At 42.4% G+C, this 14765-nt stretch overlaps 2 protein-coding genes across 5 annotated transcripts in view; both read right to left on the reverse strand.

Moving 5' to 3' along the window:
• The window catches only part of CARD19 (caspase recruitment domain family member 19), a 47969-nt gene extending 43199 nt beyond the window's left edge, over window positions 1-4770 (reverse strand). For all 4 annotated transcript variants that reach the window (XM_036738938.1, XM_036738935.1, XM_036738936.1 and 1 more), the window contains exon 1: window positions 4663-4770. In XM_036738938.1, coding sequence (XP_036594833.1) covers window positions 4663-4678 — 16 coding nt within the window. In that variant the 5' untranslated portion in view covers window positions 4679-4770. The remainder of the gene's footprint in view (window positions 1-4662) is intronic.
• An 8496-nt stretch (window positions 4771-13266) lies between these two features.
• SUSD3 (sushi domain containing 3) overlaps window positions 13267-14765 on the reverse strand; it is a 70971-nt gene continuing 69472 nt past the window's right edge. Inside the window, exon 5 of the mRNA XM_036738939.1 lies at window positions 13267-13946. Within this exon, the coding sequence (XP_036594834.1) occupies window positions 13721-13946 (226 nt within the window). The 3' untranslated portion in view covers window positions 13267-13720. The remainder of the gene's footprint in view (window positions 13947-14765) is intronic.

A 14765-nucleotide genomic window follows, 5' to 3' on the forward strand; every position in this document is an offset into this window, starting at 1 on the left:
AAAACTTAACAATCCAAGAACCTTTTGAGCTGATTCTAGTATGCCCCTGCTTATGTTCCTCCCACGTGTTACCTTCTTCCCACATCTAGGAAAATGGAAATCAGTTCAGTATATATAAGGGGAAAGGGAATCAACGTGGAATCAAGAGAGCTGGGGACTATTCCCAATTGGCATTCATTTGCTTGCTGACTTTCAGCAAGTCTCTCCCCTTCTGGACCTCAGAAAATGAAAAATGAAGCGCTGAAAAAAAAGAAGAAAAAGAAAAATGAAGGGTTGGACAAGGTCATCTCTGAGGTCCTTTCCGACTCTGACATCCTGTGACTCACTAGCTGTTAAAAGCAATTCCCTCTGTTTTCTAAAAACAAAATTCGCTTTTAATTCCAGTAATTGACAACAACTTCTGTGCCTTCATTTTGAGTTCTAAAATACAAGATAGGCACATTTAATTTGTGCTTACATGACCAATTGATGTTAATGGCTGGATTAGAAGCTTGTTCTCATTGATTTTTTTATACAGGTCAGAGATGAGAGGCAGGCAAGAGAGTTGGATTGTCAATACTAAGGAAGGCTGGGGTCTAGAGTCCATATTTTCTAAACTGAAGGAAGCAATTAAAGCAATTTTTAAAAATAAACCTTCTCTTTCTTCAGTAGAAGCCATGAAGCTCTCCATGTTAGGACAAGTTCCCTGTGGCACTAGATGGCCCCACCATGGAGGTGTTTAACAAGGTGGCCCACCAGGTGGTCCTAGGTTTAGAAGGAGACTGACCTTTTGAGGTCATCTGGACCAGTGGTGTCAAACTCAAATAGAAACAAGGGCCACTAAACTGTATACAAGGATGTGGTCATGTGTTGGCTTAGAAAACTACATATTAATATTATCTATGTTTTATTGTATTTTTATTTATTTTGTTAAATATTTCCCAATTCCATTTTAATCTGATTCGCGACTGTATTTAGGAGTGTTTGTGGGCTACCTGTGACCCACGGGCTTCATGTCTGACGCCTCTGTTCTAGTCTGATGTCTTTGTTTTACATTTTGGAAACTGAGGCCCAGAGAGGTCAAGGTCATATGGATTGTAAGTGGAAGAGCCAAAATTTTAACCCAGGTCTGCTGATTCTATGTACATCAATCTTTTCATTATGTTAGCCTTAGACAAAGGCCAGGAGAGAAACATTAATAATCTCTTTATGTTCCTATAGCCTTTTCATACTTATTTTTTCATTGGATCCTCATAATTACCCTAAGAATGAGCCAAATCAAGGATTGTTATCCCCATTTAACAATGGCTGAAAATAAGGCACCAAGAGAAAGTGGCTTGCTAAGAAGCAGAAAGGGATAAGTCACACTTGTATGTAGTTAGCAATTGAGGGAGGACTGGAACCTAGGTCTCCTAACGTGTCCCATTGCCAAATTCAGCCCTCTTTTCACAATCTCTGGTTGTCATTTTGTTGTCTTTTTAACTAGTGTCCTTGAAGTGCCTTCAAGCACTTCAAGCAGCTTGTGGAGCAGCAGACAGAGTGCCAGGCCTGGACTCAGGAAGGCTCATCTTCCTGAGTTCAAATTTGGCCTCAAACACTTACTAGCCATGTGACCCTGGACTAGTCACTTAACTCTGTTTGCCTTTGTTTCCTCCTCTGTAAAGTGAGCTGGAGAAGGAAACGGTGAACCACTCCAGGCTCTCTGCCAAGAGAACCCCAAATCGGGTCACAAAGAGTCACACACAACTGGTCAACAACAACTTGAAGTATAGACAGAAGGTGAGTCCAGGCTAGTGCTCAGTGGACTACAGTGCTCCACTCACACCCTCTTGGTGCATCCAATGGAAGATCACCCATTGGCCTGCCTTCCATATTTGTATAAGAGACTGGGAGAATCTTCATTGATCACTATGTAAGAAAAGCAAGAATGCCTCGGGGTCTCCAGACTGATAAACCCTCACCCTAAATTTTAGTACTGCCTTAATTACTAATTACATGAGTGATCTTGGGTGAGTCACTTTGCTTCTCTGGGCCTTAGTCTCCCTCTTCTGAAAAATGGGGGGGGAGAAGTAGAGACACAAAATTTCCCCATTTTCATTCCATCCTAGGAGAGGTCAGTTTGGATACTAATCAAAGCCCAGAGATGGCAGCCCCAGGGTCAGATTAGGATGTGGGATTATCATGGGTTTGCCCCTGAATGACTTAAGGAAGGCCTTTCTAGAGCCAGTTACTGATAGGCCTTCCATTTATAACTTTTCACTTTGGGGCAGAGAATTAAATCTAACACTACTCCAAGAAGGAAAGGGGTTGAATGGGAGAGAAGGAAAGATTCGGGTTTATAGGAATTAAGGCTAACCAGAGTGCCTCCTCTCCTAAAAGAATGAATATGCATTAGAGTTGATTCTTCTGAACCTTTTGAGCTATTCAGGTATATTTTGGCAAAGAGGTTAGATTTTATCTAAGTTTGAGGTAGGAATGACTCTGGAGGACAGAATTTTCAGCTACAGAGATTCTGATTTTTTTTTTATGTTGAGGTAGTATGGTGTAGGGGGTAGAGTACAAGATGCTATATCCTGGGGTGGCGGTGGGGGGAGGGGAACCAAGTAATTCACTTTCTCTGGATCTCAGTTTTCCCATCTGCAAAATGAGGGTGATAATATCTCTAGTACCTACCTCACAGAATTATTTATAAGGCTAATAGCACTTTGTAGACTTTAAAATACTGACCTTTGATCCCCACCCCAGTTGCTAGTAACCTCCCTTTGGAGTTAACCAATTTGTATTTATTTGTAATTTTTCACTTTATATTTATGCTGTATATGTTTCTGTATGTACTTGCTATCTCTCCCATTAGAATGTGGGCTCCTTGCAAATGGGGATTATTTAATTCTCTGTACTTGTATCCCCAATAGCTAGCTCAGTGCTTGGCACATAGTGGTGCTTAATAAATGCTCGTTGATTGCTTGATAATAAAAACACCAGTCATTACACTAAACCCTTGAGAAATAAATCAGTCTGCCTCTGTTTGCAGCCTTATTTTTGTGGATAAAAGAACTTTGTGTATGTTTCCATATGTACTTGCTCTTTCCCCAGTTAGAATGTGGGTTCCTTACAAATGGGAATTATTTAATTCCTGGTACTTGTTGCTCGATGTCTGGCAAATAGTGGGTGTTTAATAGATGCTTGTTGATTTCTTGATATAAAAACACTAGTCAATATACTAAATCCCCAAGAAATAAATGAGCCAGCATATATTTATAGCCTTATTTTTGTGCATAAAAGAACTAATAACCATTTCTAAAACAGGGTTCAGTAAGCCTTTTTCTCCTATCAGGAAGTACTGACCTATTGGCCAAAGGAAGGAAGGAAGTTTAAGTGATTTGCCTAAAATCGTACTAGTAGTGTACATCAGAGGCAAGATTTGAACTCTGCTCTTCTGACTCCAAATACAGTGCTCTTTGCATTGTACCATGCTGCCCCTCCCTTAATGTCCCTGGGTCTCGGTTTCCCTTTTTTCCTCTCTCCTTTCAGTGTTTCCTCTCTCTTGGACTTCCAGAGAAAAGTGCCCCAAGAGAATTGAGGAGAGGATTTCTCCCACCCATATCTTCAGGAAAGGGCATCTAGCTGCAGAATCACATTGCAAGCTGTTTTTGCTTGCCCAAATACCCTGAGAGGAAAGCTCATGGATGTGGTCCAAGAGAAAGAGCCCCTAACATCAGAGGACGTGGATTCAGATTCCACCTCTGATGCTTAGGAATTGTGTGACCTTGGGCAAGTCACTAAACCTTCTGGTACTCAATTTCCTCACATCTAAAATGAGGGGGTTGAGTAGATGGCCTCTGAGGTTCCTCCTAGTTTTCTATCTATGATCCTAAGATCTGCTGACTAGAGGAAGTACATGAAATGTAATGATTTTAAACATATCAGCACTTGTACACCCAAATGCCTCCTGCACTACTGAAGGGCAGCCATGGCTGCCAGCCCTCCCATTCCTCAAACTGTTTCAGGAATTCCTTTTTTGGGGATTGCCTTCAGAGTTCAAAGCCCAGACGCAGAAGCACAGAGAGGAAGGTAGAGGGACTTCTCTTTGGGTGCTGACTGAAAGGGTTAGGTCTCCTTAGTCAAGCTGGCAAGTTTAATCATAAACTCAGGTGTGAACTTTTGGTCTTGGTCTATAAAATCATGGACTGTATGGAAAAGGGTGGACTTGACCTTGCTCACTCAAGCCTGAAGATCAGAATTATTGGACCACCTTAAAGCCTGAGCAAGATTAAGATCAAGAAAGAGAAGTCTCTCTTGCCACAGCTGGTTAACTTGAAGAACAAATCATAGGATTCTTTCACTGCCCCAGCACAATGGGAGTTTTGTTTAGTGAAATCCCTACAAATGTTAAGAAAATAGATCTGGGCAGAAAATAACAACACCAAAGGATGAGAAGGACAGTTTCCCCCAACCAAACACCAAAAAAACAAAAAACAAAAAAAACAAAACGTGTGGTGGGAAAATACCTTCAATTGAACTTTGGAGGAGGAAAAAAAAAGCCTTTGACCTTTCTCTGTAAAACGTCTATCATTTCCATTGTCTCCCTGATTAGCAGCCTCGGAGGCTTGGGGGAAAGGTCTTTGAACTTGTCAGCGGCTGACTCGACAGAAGAAAGATTTTCCTGAAATGCCAGGTACTTACATTTTCTGCGGAACATCTTCCATGAGGCTGTGGAACTCAGAGTCACTGTAGCCAGGTCTGACAGCTGAGCTTTCAGCGGCTCCCAGGAAGCCAGACTGCCTCCTACACCGAACCAACCACCAAGGCTTTGGTGAGGTGAAAGTGAAAGCTGCATGCAGGGCTAGCTTCTACCAGCAGGGGGCGTGGGAAAGTGGGGAAATGCCACAGGTGATAATGAGTCCTAATTCTACACCAGACTCTTCAAAAGATGGGACATTCTCCCATACCGTGACATTTACAGTAGATATAGGTGATGAAAAAAGGAGGATGATTTTTGCTCCCCTTCCCAAACATATTTATTATGCTAATTGTTATTAAGGACATTTTTGGGGAAGGGGGGAATCAGAGGAGATCTATCATTTCATTAACATAGAAAATCTCTCTGCTGATTTAGGTTGGGAACTTATCTATCCCCTAGAGCTTTTTGGTTGTTAAGTCTTTTCAGTCATTTCTGACTTTTCATGGCCCCATTTTGGGGTTTTCTAGGCTGGAGATACTACAGCGGTTTGCCATTTCCTCCTCTAGCTCATTTTACAGATGAAGAACTCAGGCAGACAGGGTTAAGTGACGTTCCCAGGGTCATATAGCTGGTAAGTGTCTGAGGATAGATTTGAACTCAGGAAAATGAGTTTTCCTGATTCTAAGCTCAATGTTCTATCCATTGTGCCACCTAGCTGCCCTCCTAGAGCTTTGGAGACCACTGATTAATTAAATGACTTGTCCTTGGTCAGCTAATATATGAAAAGGGGCAAGACTTGAACCCAAGCCTTTACCGCCCCATCCATCATTATTAAGGATACATCACAGATATGGGTAGTAGTAAGGATATATTACTGACAAGACTATTCCTCCACCTCCCAAATATTCCTAAAACACTTTTTCTAGCCATGTCCTTTACATTTCTGTACTCCCTATTATACCTATCTGCATGCATGTTGTATTCCACTTACCTTCCCCAGTAGAACGTGCACAACTTGAGGACAGGGAACGTGTCATGGTTTAGTCTCTGTATCCCCAGTATTCAGCATAATGTCTTGCACATAATAAGCACTTACTAAAGATTCACTAGACTGAATTAAGGATGATAGTCGTTCACATTTACCAAGGGTTTCTGTCTTGTGAGGAGTGCTGGGCTTGTAGTCAGGAGGGGTCTGAGTCCCAATCTCTGATCTGGTGCTTATTAGCTATGTGACCATGGATGACTCATTTCAGCCCTCTGAGTCTCAGTTTCCTGGTCTACAAGATAGGGATATCTCGTACCCAGCCAACAAGGCTCACGTGAGGAACAAACGGGACAATGTACTTAGAGTGCTTTGTAAACTCCAAAGTGCCATAGAGATATTGGTGGTGGTCACCGTGGTTGTTCTATCCTTACTACAAGCCTTTAAGGCAAATGCTATTATCTCTGTTTTAGGGATAAGGAAATTGAAAAAGGCATTCCCAAAGTTATATACCAGTAAGTGGCAGAGTCTGGACTTAGGCCCACATTTCAGGAATCCATTCCTAGACTTGCCTTTCTCCTGCTTTGCTGCCACCCAAGGTCAGGCTTCGGCATAAAAGTGGAGCAAATGCCCCTCAAAGGTCCATGAAGTAGGTGCTCAAGCTGGTCGCATCTTGCCCATGCTCACACTGATGCTTTGTTATATCAGGAGCAAAATAAACATTCTGAGAGAAATGATTATTAAATAACAAATTATTGGGGAGATCCCTGACATTTCCCTAAAATTTACCCCACCTAGAGTATCTTATCTTGCTCCCACTCAACTAGAAAACCTTACAAAGAATTTAATCTAAGGTGAATTCTACCCCATAGTGTTCTACTCAGGCAGGTTTGGGCACAGAGGTAAATCCTTTGTCTAAATTGCCCAAAGCTGAGGGCGATTTGGAAGTAAATGACATAATCGAAGTTCCCCAGCCCCTCATTAGAATAGGTCCACCTCTCATTAGAGTATTCATTTTTAATTAATTGTTCACCAATCAGAATTGTCACCCTCAGGAACCCTAACCCTAAATTTTTTTTGGAGGGGGGTTAGGGTTAGGGTTATGCCTCTTCCAAGGGCATATAAGCATTGAGCGAGTTCCATGAAGGGTCTTTGGCATTTGAGAGTGTCACCGACCAATTTTATTAATTATATGCTAGGAAGATTACCCAGAAACTATGTCTCTTGAACTTTTTACACATCACAATTCCCAAAATAATTAATTAGTTCATTTTTTCCCCAAAAGTAAACATATCAAATACCAAATAATAGAACAAAAGAAAATTAAGTTTAAAACAGGGACTATATTATTGTAAGCATCCAACGGAAAGAGGCGAATTCTAATCAATCAGCCCTTCAGTTGTTAGGTGTTTTTTTTCTTCCTGATGACAAACACCTGAATATTTGGGCACAGCTGATGATTTAATTGAGCTTCCGACCTTTCACCCAGATTCTATTCTATCCAATCCAACAAACATTTATCAAGCGCCACCTGTGTGCAAAGGTCTGGGCTGGGAGCTAGAAATAGAAAGGTGAACATTTGAATATACAGTTTCCCTGGTGAAGGGTTGAGAATGGAAGAGAATGCTGGTCATTAAGCCCAAGTAAAAGAGACAAAAAAGCATCATGGAGCCAGGCTCGGGGAACATGAGCCAGGAGCAGACACAGCTGGAGATGACTTCAGTGTGATGACGGACTCAGACAGCGGTCACTTGAGAAATAATAGCTGAATGAACGAATATACTTAGTTCCACTGGACTAGGGAAGTTAAGGTCAGGAGAATGCTGAGGTGCCTGAGGAAAATCAGGATTCCAAATGCTCAGATCACAGGAACCACAAGGTCATTCATTCATTCCCTTTTATAATCACCTCTGGTGGTTAGGGCTTTACATTGTGTCTGGTAGTCAAGTCTACAGTCAGCAACTTTCTTCTTGTTTGGGGGAGGATTCATTGAATGACTGAAGTACCCACCCTTCCCAGCCTGGACCCTTTCTACATTTCCAGCCTTCTTCCACACCATTCCTTTCCATCTTCTCTGTGGTCTAGCTGTCCTGGCCTTGTTATACCTCCTACATGATCTTTCCTGTACCATGATTGCCATGCTCTCTTTTCTCTCTTAGAATCCTTGGCTTCCTTCAAAACTCAGTTCAAATACCATCTTTTGCAGGAGGCCTTTCCTGGTCCCCCAGATGCTAGTGCTGCTCCCTCTAAGCTTACTCTTCATCCACTGTATCTTGTACGTACTTATTTATGTGCATGTTGTCTCCCCTATTAGAACATAAGCTCCTTGAGGGCAGGAACTCTTTCTCTCTCTGTCTCTCTATCTCTGTCTCTCTGTCTTTCTGTGTGTCTGTCTCTGGCTCTCTCTCTCTCTCTCAGGTGTGTGTATCTCCAGTGCCTTACCATAATGCCTGATAGATATCAAGAACATAATAAATGTTTATTGAATGATTGATTGATTGAATTGGGGGAAAAAAAGATCCAAAATATGTAAAGCAGTACTTTTTTTTTAACAGCAGCACCCCTCCCCCCAAGTGTATCCATGTTGTTTTAGATCTAGAGCTAGAAGAGGCCCTAGAGGCCATCTGACCCAACCCCCTCATTTTCAGATGAAGAAACCGAGGCTCAGGAAAGTTAAGGGGTTTACCCAAGCTCATCCAGGCAAAAAGTGAAAGAAGCAAGGTGTGAACTGGAATCTTCTGATCCCCAAACCAGCATTCTTTCCACCATACCAAGAGGGATACCCCTTGTTTGGGGATAGCTGAACAAAGCATTGCGTGAGAATGTAACTGCATACTGGGGTGCTGGAGGAGAGGAGGGATATGAGGAATTCAGAGGAACAATGGGCAGACATATGAACTGTGTAAGCCCAAAGCAAGCAGCAACAGTAGAAGACTGCACACAATGACCACGACAATAGAATCGTAATTAGGAATTCTGGCTCCTCGTATGAACAAATTCAGTTGAGGAGGAGGGAATGAATGAGGGAAAGTCGTTCAGGAGCTGATGTCACAGGATGTCCTTATACAATGTCCATCCGGTCAATTAGAAAGGTTTACTTAGCAGGCAGACCCCTGGAGGCCTGAAATACAGACCCCTTGAAGGAAGGGTCCCTCAGTTACTGCCCCAAGGTCCTGGGCCCCTTAGCTCCCTTTCTAGTGGACAAGCTGTCTCCTTCCCAGCATTCCAGGCTCCAATGTCAAGCCCCCTCCCCCACTGGTTGTTATGGTATCTCAGGTTGCTAAGAACACTCCTGCAAGCTGTCTGCTACAGAAGTTAGTTGGCAGGGCAGATTGTTGGCATAGCTTGCCAAGAATGGGATGCTACTAGAAGAAGCAGGGGGAGACTGGAGGTCTTGCTCCTTAATAAAGGACTGGGATCTCTTAACCATTAGGCCTCCTTTGAAGCTATTCTAGGAATTTTTCTCTCCGATCCAGTGGGGGAAGGTCTGGACTGGGGGGATCATAGATGACTCTAAGTAATGATTCTTTTTCCCATAAGAAGAATAAGAAATCTTTCCCAACTAGGCTGGTCCAAGGAAGAATTTGTATTTGTACTAGCTTTCTAACCTTAGTGGATTGTCTTCTCCAGGCCTGTTCACCTTTAATTGATAAGGCGATCAATTGATAGGAGACTGATGTCTAGGAAAGTTCCATGACAATTGACTCAGTGGATGGTTAACTAAGTTTTTAGGCTGATCTGAGAGGCTTGCTTTTTGTGAGAATTGCTTCCCTCTCGACACACACACATGTAGCATGTGCGCATTACACATGTACATACATATACATGCACACACATTGCATATAGGTACATTGTATACATATGTGTCTATGGAGATATACATGCATGTATGCATATATGTCTATAGACATGCCAATGTGTAAACATACATCTATGTATCTCTAGATGCATACATAAGCATACATGTATATACATGCATATATATATCTACATATATGTTCTCTCTCTCCTCTCTGTCTCTCATTTCCATCTTCTTGAATGTTTCCTGAAATGTGTTTCCGTGAGTCAGTACCACCAGCTGGCCAGCTGGCGAGAATGGGAGGTTACTTGAAGGTTAATCAGAGCAGAAGTTTGGGCCACGCTTGATCTGCTCATAATTCAAAACTAGACCGGGAAACTGAAAGACAACAAAGGCCCTCTTTGAAGGTCTGGCTGCTACCTACCACCAGGAGCGAAGTCAATGAAGCATGTAAAAGGACAGGATCCCTCTGCTGAGGTGATGAGCCCCAGGCTGGTATCTAGCTCATGCTAGCTCCCTCTACTACGTGGTTTCTGTGGGCTTGGTTACTTCTCTCCTTGGGGTGTGGCTTTCTCTCTAGCTATATCCTCCCTCCCTCCTTGGATGAGTGATTTTCCTTTCCAACCAGGCCAATGCTGTTGGATGCTGACCAGCTAACTGCCCGGCCTCTGTGACTCATTCATTTACCCAGAAAAACCCTGGTAAAAATATTTCCTCTGCCTTGGGAAGTTGTAAAGATTATTCAACCCTGTTAACATCAAGCCCTCAGCCAGAAATCGTACTCTAGCAAAATACTAAAGTTTTCCTTCTATCTCCTCTCCTGGGAGATTCTTGACAATCCACCATGTTACATGTGTCACATTTGCCTAAGAATTAAATAGACTTTTAAATACACAAAGTATTTGGAGGGAAATCAAAGATAAACCAGGAGGGAGATAGACCCAGAAGTAGATAACCAACCTCTTCAGAGGAAGAGAGAAGGAAGTAAGGGAACAAGCATTTATTAAGCATCTACTAATGCCTCTGCGCTAAGTGCTTTACAAATATTATTTCATTCAATCCACACAAACAACCCTGTGAGATAGGTGCTATTATGTATCTATATCTGTCTGTCTGTCTGTCTGTCTCCCAATTATACAGTTGAGGTAACTGAGACAGACAGAGGTTAAGTGATTGGCCCAAGGTCATACAGCTACTAAGTGTCTGAGGTCAAATTCGAACACGGGTCTTCCTGACTCCAAGCCCAGAGCTCTATCTGTCCACTGTGCCATTTAGCTACTTCAAAGAGAAAAAATGGAAGTGATGAATCACAGCTTGGTCTGTAATCCAAATAGGTTCCAACAGCGTAGAATTGTCCCAATACCTTTCATGTAGGATTTTATCCACACCACTTTGGAGTCAGAGTCCTGGATCTGCTGCTCCTGACTGCTATACTTCCTTCTCCTTCACCTCCTCAGGCTTCTCTTCTTCTCCAAAGTGTGAAGGGAGGGGATCTTAGCAATTAGCCCAACCTTCCACTAGTTCTAGTGTCAGGGCAAGACTCTGAAGGAAGAGGATCGGGAAGAGGAGGCTAAGAGATTTCCAACAGAAGCAGAAGGCATGTATCTCCAACATCCTGATCTTTTTGGTGATACATGTACAAGGCATGTCCAAGACAAAACTACAAGTGGAGTCCTACAAGCCCTGAATAAGATTAACGAGAAAGTATTATTTATTTTATGGTTTTTTTTCCTCTTCTCTGCCTAAATAAATATTTACCAAAAGATGGATCACTTAATACTCCCAGCTAGTGAGAATATTTCTGTAAGGTCAGCTGCCTGACATTGATTTGAAAAGTTTGCTTATGTTGCTGGTCTGATCTTAGGAAGAAAGTCCATACAGATTGGGCATGAGAGGGAATAACTCATTCCCTGGAGTTCAGGGGCCTTCCTTACCCCAGGTTCTGGGGGCCTTCCCAAATGGAGGAGGCGAAGGGAAACAGCAGGCTGGGGGGTGGGGTAGAAAGAAAGCTGTGGGTATAACAGTGGAGAAGGGTGGGGAGCCTTGGGGTTCCCCTGTGTCAAACACAGGAAGGAAATGCAACCCCACACCCGTTGTTGTTGCTGCTATTCAGTCGTTTCTGTCATGTCTGACTCTTTGTGATTCCATTTGGGGTTCTCTTGGCAAAGATACAGGAGTGGTTTTGCCATTTCCTTCTCAAGCTCATTTTACAGATGAGGAAACTGAGGCAAACAGGGTTAAATGACTTGCCCAGGGTCACATAGCTAGTGAATTTGAACTCAGGTCTTCCTGATTTCAGGCCCGGTACTCTATCCACTGAGCAACCTTAGCATGCCCTGCACCCATGTCCATGGGTAAAGCCAGAATTACACTCATCCTTGTTATGACCTTGCAATAATGAAATAGAAAACGCTAAAATACAGCTCATTGAAAGCAATCTTGTTCCCAGAGAACACAATCTCTCCCATCAGTGGAATTAGAGGACACCAGGTGTGGAATGTTGGCACCTGCTTTCAGATGTAGTTATTTTTCTTTGTCACAAAGAAAGGTTGGGCGTGAGGGATGGATTGAAAATAACTGATGTTAAATAGAAAAGGCACCAATAAAAGCTCTGCAGGAAACCAACTTGGCCTACTCTTTCCTACAGTGCCTCCAGCCTCCAAAATGACCTCAGTCCCTCCCCTCAGAACAAGGGCTGGAAAAAGAAACAGACCAGGTGATTTCTTAACCAACTCTCGTCTCGACTCTTTTAAGAGGACTGATACATATATGCTAACATATACCTTGTACATCCTCTCGACGGAGTTCTCTCCAGGTAGAGCTGGTCTACAGCCAAATTTGCCCAGGATACCTTTCTCCTGAGCTCTTCTTTCTGCTCCTTCCTCTTCACCAAGATACTCACTGGACTTGGGCTGTCCCCCAGGCTATTCTGCTTGATCCTATACAAAGCCCATACTGTGTACTTACTAACTTCCACCAAACTTATCTGATACAGGTATATGTTAGTGTGCTGAGCTAATGTTAGGGGTGAGCCTACTACCAGCACCCTGTTAGGTCAGGTTTGATTCTGGGATAAAAGGAGGCACAGGTCACTGAAAGGGTGTACTTTGCCTTAATACAGAAAAAAATATGCAACAAGGAAAGCGAGGTACTTAGCTTCTATAACATGGCCCCACTTATCTCTATATGGAGTGTGGGTATGACATTCACCAAATCAGAGGGGCCCTGACTCCAGAGCAATAGGCCTTTTTTTGTCCCCTTAGGTGAGCAGGAAGCTGCTTCGAAGGAGGTAAGGGTCAATCAGGTTTTGGGGACAGCATTTTTGCCATTTAGAGAAGAAATCTTGGTTTTGGGGAAATGGGGAATATTAACCCTATGACTAACACATTCATTAAAATGAGATCTGCATAGGGGGGGAAAGTCCAGAATAAAAATAGAGGAGCTAATTATAGACAATTCTGTTGTAGAGGTGTAGCCTAAAGATTGGTCAGCACCGAAATTCAGGGGACAGATAGGTGTCTTAACTATTGGCAGATTCTCATCACTGGGAAAGATTGACTGGCCCAGGTAAAAGCCAGAGTGGTTACCTACACATTCCTTCATGGTCCCTTTGAGCCCAAGGATCAAAAGATTATATGGAGGGAAAATGAGGCTATAACACAGAACTCTAAGATGATGAAGTCTTAACCCCCTCATTTCTCAATGACATAGTACAACCAAAGAAAAGTTAGTACTGTGTAAAATATATATACACATATATATATATAATATATATACATATATATAATATATATATTCTGTGTATGTATGTATATACGCATCATCTTTAGAAAGAAATATTTTATTGTAATTTTCTTATTCTACTGTGCAAAAATATGTTTTAAAAATGTTTCCCCATTTGAAGTTTACAAAAGAAATTCAGGTTAAAGGAATTCAGCAGCTGAAGGATGTTACGCTCCTTGGTGACATTCAAAGCAGTAAAACTGACATGTTGCTAATGTTTCCATTTTTGTGCAAGATCACGATAGGATTTTTTGGTGACAGCTACGATTTCAATTAATTAGCCAGCTAGCAACCAGCATCACTGTTCATTATCGACAATGGTTATGGTACTCAGGTTAACCCCAGAAGCATGTTTGAACACAATCTTCAGATACAGATTAATTTTCCCGACAAATGCCTGACACTGTCCTGTCAATGGATTTTTTAAGGCACATAGAGCGAGGTCTTCTAGCAGTGTCCTGGTCTGGGCCCCACGAATAGGTTCTGTCTTTTTTGGCTAACCAGGGATGTATGATGTCGGCTTTTTAGGAATCCTCACATCTTCTCCAGAAACTTCAGACAGGTGGATTGTGCTCACTGTTGGTATACCAACGCTGACTCGTGGCAGGAGGCATCTCCCGTGTGGCATATGGCCTACTTGCTCCACGGACCATAAGTCATTTTCATTTTGACGTTGAGTGCTCACGCTATTCCCCATCCATTCTGCATGGTCTTCCTGGTTTCTGGAGAGAAAAAAAAGTATTTAGCATGCTGTGGGAAGAGTATACAAACAAGCAACACAAAGAGTTAAAATTCTCTTGTGTGTCATGTAGGATTGTGGGATTGTAAATTTAGAACAGGGCTTTAGAGACTAATCCCCTCATTCTGCAGATGAGATGTATTTTATTTTATATTTAGATGTATCTAAACAAGGATTTGAACCTAGGTCTTTCTGACCCCAAGTCCAACTCTGCCATGTATTATGTGACCCTGGAAAATATTTTTTGCTTATCTGAGTTTTAATTTCCTTATTTGTAAAAGGGCATGGTGACATTAGCACCTCACAGAGCTGTTAGAAGTGTTAAGTTAGATGAACTACATGAAAATGCTTTGTGATTTAAAAAAAAAAAAGTACTGCTATCAATGTGAGCTGCTCCTATTTAGGGGAGATCCTATGATTTTAAGTTGGTAATGCCACTAAACAGAGTAGGGAGATCACGAAGGAATAGAAGACCCATTGGCTCTAAATCAGCCACCAAAAGAGCCACCTCATTTTGACAGCCCTTTAAAGACCAAAGAAAATGAACAAAGGGTGTGGGTGGGATACTTGTTCCATAATTGCCTTGGCCATCTGCCAGGCATCATGAAACTTGGAGCACTTAAATGGAGGTAAACAAAAACCCCAATGTAGTTTCCTGGAATTGTTCCCCAAGCCTTCTCCACCCTCTCTGCTTCTACTGAATATGGAGCCAGCATCGGAAAGAGGATAGTTCCTTCCCTCAAAGCAACAGCTTCAAATGAGCTCCCCTCTGCTGGCACAGTGTCAGAAGCATCCTCCAATG

This window comes from Trichosurus vulpecula, chromosome 9, assembly GCF_011100635.1.
Source record: "Trichosurus vulpecula isolate mTriVul1 chromosome 9, mTriVul1.pri, whole genome shotgun sequence".
In the NCBI taxonomy this organism is placed as follows: domain Eukaryota; kingdom Metazoa; phylum Chordata; class Mammalia; order Diprotodontia; family Phalangeridae; genus Trichosurus; species Trichosurus vulpecula.